The sequence below is a fragment of the Coptis chinensis genome, chromosome 9, assembly GCF_015680905.1.
Source record: "Coptis chinensis isolate HL-2020 chromosome 9, ASM1568090v1, whole genome shotgun sequence".
NCBI lineage: Eukaryota > Viridiplantae > Streptophyta > Magnoliopsida > Ranunculales > Ranunculaceae > Coptis > Coptis chinensis.
The window spans coordinates 69,214,231-69,222,138 of record NC_141464.1 but is presented as its reverse complement, the minus strand read 5'-3'; the positions used below and the strand labels follow the sequence as shown (position 1 = coordinate 69,222,138).

Sequence of the window (7,908 nt, the reverse complement as noted above, 5' to 3'; positions counted from 1 at the left end):
CTTCTCATTTCTATTATATTCCCTTTTAAAGACCATTCTACCCATTTGTTTCCTAAAGTTTGACATAGGGCATCACACCAATTTCGCAAAATACAAAGGATTATTTGGACATCAAAGAAAAGTCTAACTCAATAATTCTCATCTTTAAATAGAAACCACACAAAAGTCATTACTTCTCCTCACTCCCCCTCCTCCTCAGACCAGCCTCTTCAAGCATCTCATAGATTCATTTATCGTTATTAGCTTACCAATTGCTAGAGATCATTACACCAAAGCTCAAGGCATCAGTAAGTGCACTCACATCTCCAAGATCTTGAAGAAAAAAAAGTGTGGATGGCAGAACCGCAGGGATGTTGCTCGTGCTGTACAGGATTCATTATCAGTTTGGGCTTAAGTGCTCTCTTTCTTTGGCTAAGTCTAAAGCCATCCAAACCAACACTCTCAATTGAAGAATTTTATGTTCCAGCCCTGAATAAAACTGCAGCCAATGACACCAAGAGTGATATCATAACCTTTACCCTCAAACTCAACAACAAAGCCAACAAAGACAAGGGCGTTTACTATGATGCCCTTAATGTTACACTTTATCATACCCAGAACCTAAGTAACCCAGTGGCAAATGTGACCATTATTCCATTTTATCAAGGATTTAAAAAGCATACCTCCAGAAAAATAAATGTTACAGCAAGTAAAGCCATGCCTTGGTCAACTGCTTTAAATGAAGTTTCTAATGGGACTGTTTTCAGGGTGGATTTGAAGACAAAATTGAGGTATAAGATCATTTTATTCAAGACTAAGCGCCATAGTATAATGGTTGGTGGTAATATTACAGTCACTGATCAAGGAAGCATGGTGAAGCCTAAGAAAAAGGGAGTGAAGCTATCCTGTGGATCTGTGCAAGTTGGACGTTTCGCTCAAGTGGGTGGGTTGGTTGGCTTTGTTTTGATTTTTCTTTGGTTCTGAAGTTAAACTTTTAATAAGTTAAATTTTGAAGTTAACCATCGATTCTTTGATATTTTTGCACATGGACACATGGTGTTCTTTTTTTAACAAATTGTGAATTCACGATGTTTTTATATAAAATTGGTTGTGTGTGTTTTTAAGGCAATCAGTTGTGGCTTACGAAAGTTATGTCTCTTTCAGCAACTATTAGGGGGGGGGGTTTTGGCAACTCTATTTGGGCAGTAATGTTTTTTTAACTCCTAAAAAGAAAGTTGAGTAAGTATGGTAATGGCAAAAAAGTTACTAAATTTTAGTAAAATTCGAGTTGCCAAACGCCCACTTAATGCTTTTTTTTTCATTCAGATTGGAACTTCTATTTTAGTGATAAACATATTGTTGTTTCTAAAAACCAAAATGGAGAAACAAAAAAGATGAAAGCAAAAGAGAAAGCAAGATCAACACCAATTGTTTATTTTATAATTATTATTATTATTTTGTTATATAATGTTATTATTTTACACATTTTTTTGTAAGTTTTTTTTATGACCCAAATAGTTTTCTAGCCGCGTGGTGTTATTACTACTAGTCCTAGCAAACATGCACGCTCATGAGCGTGGTATGCAAAGTGGCGTTGCATTCAGTAGTTATTTGATTAGACTATTGCGTCAACTCCACGAACTTTTTGAACATATCAATTCAAGATTGCAAACTTGTTTTTTGCTGTAAAATCTAAATTGAACTGCTGCTTAGTGCCTACAACATCCACTTGCTGATCCACACTAAGTACCATCTATAGTTTTCATTCTCATTCCAACTAAATTGAAGAAAAAAAATAGTCTGAAAAAAAAAAAAGTCTGATCAAAAAAAGAAGAAAAATAGCCGAAAATTGAGGCGGCCAAAATGATCAGCTTCAAAATACTTTTCAAATGACATTGCATTATGAAAATCAGGCCAGTCTTTGTTAAACTCAAACAAAGTAGTTCCAGAATGACTCATGTAGTAAAATTGTATCAACAACACCTCATAAAGTATTCAATTAAGATACTATCAACAGCAAGCATATTCTTACGTTTTCGCACAACACCCTTCCCCAAGGACATGTAAGTACACAATCTAAGGTATACTATGAGGCATGCAGTCTAATCCATACCATATTAACATCATCGCACTTGTATGCAACTCAAGAACAAAAGTTTATGATTCAGGTGTATTTCATGCAACACTCTCAAAAGAGACTTGAGTATTATAACTATATCTTGATTGGCTTCTGACAGGAAGCAGATGCAAGTCCTTGAAGCATCTTCACAACTTCGACAATATGATGCCCCTTCTTAACAGCAACAGGTTCATTTGTAAGTACACTTTCCAAATGGTTCAATAGCTCCATGGCCTTACAGGACCCAGAATCCAAATCTGCATCCTGATGGTTCCAGACTAATGCACTCTCCTTGGATTATATGAAAGATCCATCAGTTGTCTCCATATACAATCTCATCACAGGCACCACAATTCGCTTCCAATCAGTGTCAGCAACTAAGGGACTGGATTTTGCTCCACCTATGGAAACACAAAGTCAGGATATGTAAAAATCAAAAGGCATCAGACACACCAGAACAGGTTAAAATAATATAGGTCCAATTAATTAACGTACATACGCACATACCGTATGAAGCGTCCTTTTCTTGCCAGTAGGTCTTTTAGTTTGGATGCACTTTCTCCCTCGCATCTTCAAGTATTTACTTCGGTATGATGAAGGTGAACAACAACTCCTACTCAAGGATAAACAAATAATTGATTACGGTCACACTCAGTAAGGGAAGCATGCTCAACTATAGATTGTATAGGAGCCACTATACAAAACACTACACAAAAAATCAACAACAATAACAAAAATGGGAATAGCAAAAGATATTATATTAAAATAACGAAACGAAAAGAAATGCGTAAGAATAGGATCTTTAAAAGGTTCCGATTTCAACTTAACTTCGGTTTATAGCTAGTTTTTTTTAACATAGAAAGTTGCTACGTCAACTCGGGCATTTCCACAAAAGTCGAACATAAGAAAACGATCAATCTCTATTTCCTACCGAATCTAAGAAGAGAGTAGGAGACGCACTTTCACGCTTAATTGAAATTGACTTGGGATACATGAAAACTTAAATCCCAGAAAGTAGGATGTACAAGATTAGTCCAGCACTCCATACAACAACCTCAGGACCAAAATTCTGTTTCAGGACTTCTGCAGTCAATATAGTAAGGACTTCCAACTATATAATTCTATTTAGGACTTCTAACTATCTCGGTTAACACACCTATAAGAAATGTAATTATATAGTAAGAACTATTTTGACATATTTTAGCTCGGGAGGGTATAACTTAGTCATGCATCGGGCCAAGTCATGCATCGGGCCAGGGTTTATCTGTATTTGTTCTAATATCTAAATGCAATTACCGCATCGTGAAAAATTAAGATTGACCTGAGTATATCATTTGCTCAAATATTTTTTCATAGGGTAGGAATGAAACATAGACTAACCAATGTAATTAATGAAACTTGGAACTGCATTAAATCAAACACAAAACTTCAAGATCAAGGAACAGGCCACGCACCGTACCAACAAAACAACATAATCAATATACACTGAAACGCAAGAGCCTCTGTAACATGTGATAAAGAGAAATTAATGAAATTGGTCGATCTTTACACTTCTAAAGTATTATTTGATAGAGTTCTTTGATTACATTGACAAATAGTTTAAATTATAGATTTGGTAACTCTCATATTTTCACATTCAGGTGAAGGCAGACCATGTTAAAATTGGTTTGGTTCATGTATGCGTCCAAAATTCAGGGTAGTTCATAATCAAATGCCATTTTCATTCACTAATCTCAAGAAATCAGATTTCTTATAGAGGTAAAATAACCTGCATATGCTCATAGCACATAGTTACTTTCTAATATTTTATATTTTCATTCACTAACGTAGGTTGTTAACTTCATGGACCAAAATATCGACGATATATCCGATATATCGCCGATATATATCGGTATTTTGGTACACCGACATCGATATTTCCGACATATATCCACCGAATATAGAACTCTTTTTTTTCCGATATATATCGGAATTTCCGATATGAAACTTTATATCGCCGATATAATCGATATTTCCGATATAATCGATATATATCGGTTGACTTTTTGACCATTTTAAAATATAAATCCGATATTTCCAATATATTTTCGATATATATCCGATATTTCCGATATTATATTTCCGATATATCCGATATTTCTGATATTTTAAATAGTTTGGACTGGTTACCAAAAAAATAGATATATCCGAAATATCCGATATATCCGATATATATCGGTTTTTGGGTACACCGATATATTGATCGATATCGATATTTTGGGCCTTGGTTAACTTAATCACATGCTCATAAATATCAAAGTCAACCACCTTGTGTACAGTGCATAAACGTTCTTTTTTTTTATGACCAGATAATCGAGGTGATAGAATACCTGTATTATTGGAAAGAGATGGCTTAGCATTATTATGGGACAAAGAAGGTATAGCCACAAGGAAACACCTATCTATTCTGTTGAATCGAGAAGCTCTAACAGAAAAGATTTTCCGGCATGGAGTGCAACATGGCAGTCTTCATTTTCCTTTACAGATCCCAGTCTATCAGCCCAATTTGCTAGCTCATGAAAGAGTAATGACGTAAACACGCCAAGATACAATTCGGTGTTCATAAATGCCTAACAGGAAGGACAACAGAACGTTAGAATCTTTTCTACGAAGCAAACCAAAAAGGAATATAGAGCGTCAATGAATGCTTAAAATGTTCGTTTCTGTTTCTGTTTTAACTTTTTTTATTTTTCATTTTGTTTATTGTGGTTATTTGTTAATGGTCTAAATTGACATTTTACAAAATAATGCAATTCTTTGATAGGTCTTTTTACTGTAAAAGAGTACACATAACATCACATAATTGTAATGAAAATTCTATTAAGGGTGCAGCAATAGAATGTAGCATGCAAAAAAGGACGAATATGCATGGTTGAACGAATACTAGTGATAAGAGCCCAAAACTGTAGTTTTAACCCTGTAACAGCCATATTATTAGACCAATTATGTGAGTAATAATTAAGAGTTAATACTGATTACGTGTTTTTATGCATTTCAGGCTTCAAAGTCCATTATGTGCAGAAATGTGCCACTTTAGCGAGATAAAGAAGCAAAGGTAGGTTACTAAGGAGTTCCGTGATTAAAGGCCAAGATTCAAGAAGACAAAACCTTTCTAAAAGCCCGGTCAAAAGCTGAAAAGTCGACGCGGGTAGAAACAGCACACAAAGCCAGCAGAACTTCCAAAGGCCATATCTTTGGACTCAGACCTCGGAATGGGGCCTACCTTATGTCAAAATGACCGGCTCGGAAAGAGCTTTCCAATGGTCTAAGTCTTGACCCAATCAGAGGAGCAGAAGTGGACGAAAAGTCTGTTGAAACCAACTGCAGCTGAAGAGGCCTTTTTGGACTGAAAGAATTGGGTTTTGGGCCTGATTCTCTGGCCCAAAACATGGCTCCAAGCCCATGCACGATTTTTGGATCTGAAAGTATAAAAACAAAAGCTTAGCTCTTTGTTAATGGTAGATTTTTTAGTAGAGAATAGTAGATTTTTAGGTTAGAAAATAAAGGAGCTTAGAATAGAAAGTAGCCATTAGAATAGCTTCTAGATCTAGTTTTTATTTAATTGTTTTTTTATTAAGTGTAGTTTCAAATCCAATTCTTGTTTTAGATTAAACTCTTAGAATCTTTACTCTTAATTAGTTTGATTAATAAAATAGCTAGTTTGTTAATTCCGATTCTTGTCATTTACATTTGTGTTAGATCTGATTTCATTTATTACTTGTTATTGAATTCTTAGTTATTAATTAGATTTTAATTATTGTTTAATTTAGATTAGTAAATTTCAATTCTTTATATTATGTTTAGTTTTAATTTCATCGGAAATGATTGCGTAATGATTCTCGGCTAAACCTCCATTAGAGGGGGTTGAGAAGCCTTGATGAAAGCTTGATTCCGATTATCGTAGATTCGTCGTAATTTCCTTTCCACTCTATAAACGATTAGTTCACCATGAGAATGGGTTTAATCGTTCACATGCTAGTTATTAATTGGTAGAAATGCCATGTGTAATTAGGGATTAGGAAGAACCAATTGTTCTGCGAAGTAGTTCAATTCGGATTATGACGATTCGTTGTTAATAGGATTAAGTCGAGTTAAGGTGGAATCAATCCCCCTCTAACTCCTTATCATCGAATCAATGTAGCATTCCCTTAGTTATTTTGATAACCGACTATTTGCATCTTGTGGGTAGTTGCATCGTAGTCTAGTTGCCTTTTCGTAAATCTCTCATTAGACCTTAAGTAGAGTACTTACACGTGAGAGCACAGCATGCGGAAGGACTGAGAGTGGAACGAATCACTCTACTCCAATATATCTCATAGGATTGAGAGTAGAAACTTTGATAATATAGGCATCATAAGCTAGTTTTAGTTTTACTTGCGTTTGTGAGTTTCATCGTTCATTTCGTAGGTAAACTATTCAATTTTATAATTTATCAACTAGCATACCAAAATGTAACCAATAAATCAAATAACCTACTTCAGTTAGCTCAACGTCCGAGCCTTTAGCCAGCAATGATACTTCTGTTCTTGCATCATGGCTTTCAGCTAATTCAGCTTCGAAATCCTCATCGAAAGCCACTGTTTTAAGGAGAACATTGACATAAGAAAGTGGAAAACACAATGTCAAAGAACTTGGCATTGCTGGGCAATTTGTCAAAATAACAAACTGATGCTAAATATCCAAGACTAATGAGAGAGTAGAGCAAGAAGAATCAGATTCAGAAGAGTAATTCTCTGGAAAAGCCTCCAAGTACCAGAACCGTGAAGCGAAAGCAGCTTCAGCTCTTTAACGTAATATCTAATTGTTCTGGGATACATGAGCCACAACCCTGCAAGACGAATTGTACGGGGACTTTTTGTGGCCTCCTCAATAATCTTTTCTATGAACTGCAAGAAAGAAGTTGAGTCACATTTAAGAAAATAATAACGATTTTTAAAATTACATTTATATTGTTTATAACTTGGTGGAAAAGGATAAACCAGCTAACTACTCATCATGATTCGATGTCAAACTTTTTTTTATATGATTCGGGATTTCTTATATTGATAGATTTATAACACAAACAACACACCTGAGTCTGCAAAATCGATATGATGTCGAGGTGGTATAAATAAGACTTGAGTTTCTATTTCACTGGACTCAATGTTGCCATCTATATATTCATATCAACAAACACAAATCCTTATTAATACCCAAAGCCAAATCTCTTCTACATCATTGAAACTGGAAAACACAAAACAAAACAACTTATTAACAAATTTACCTTATCAATTCGTTCTTGGTCTTCAGGAGAAGCATCAGCACCAGTAAAAAAAAATTGCTTCCAACAATTCTTCAGGCTTTAACATCTTTCCCAGTCTTAAAAAACGAAGGAATAAAATAAACACCAGCTCTAGAGATACCCTCGTTGAGTGGGTTTTGATTTTTGCACTGTTTTTTTTCTTTTCCACCGAGAAATTGGAGGAGTGAGAACGAAAATTGAGAATGAGAGAAATAATGGGGAACGAAGGTTTCTATATAATTAATTCAGTTTGATGAGGAGAACACATGTAAGCGAAGGAAGGGGCTGTTAGATTATTAACATACCAAAATACCCCCGAATTAGATAGTGAAAAGACCATTGTACCCCTGTGACGTACGTGAAAAATAATGTTTATCAACCCCCAGATTTTTCTAATATAGTAAGATGTGGCATGCACACGTGTTCGAAAGACTTGAAAAAGAAAAGAAATGGTGGGGGAGTGAAACTGAAGCCGTTATTGTTGACTAAA

General features: G+C 35.0%; 1 protein-coding gene and 1 long non-coding RNA gene across 2 annotated transcripts; one reads left to right on the top strand and one right to left on the bottom strand.

Moving 5' to 3' along the window:
- Window positions 1-998, top strand: LOC147477655 (protein NDR1-like). Its single transcript, XM_086584505.1, has one exon. The coding sequence runs from the start codon at window positions 334-336 to the stop codon at window positions 961-963; it is 630 nt and encodes a 209-aa protein (XP_086440631.1). The 5' UTR covers window positions 1-333; the 3' UTR covers window positions 964-998.
- A 5,614-nt stretch (window positions 999-6,612) lies between these two features.
- Window positions 6,613-7,661, bottom strand: LOC147477654 (uncharacterized). The gene is made up of 4 exons (XR_015207257.1): window positions 7,401-7,661; window positions 7,209-7,289; window positions 6,891-7,023; window positions 6,613-6,714 (listed from the first exon to the last, which is right to left on the bottom strand). It is a non-coding gene; the product is annotated as an uncharacterized LOC147477654 (long non-coding RNA).
- Window positions 7,662-7,908: the final 247 nt, after the last annotated feature.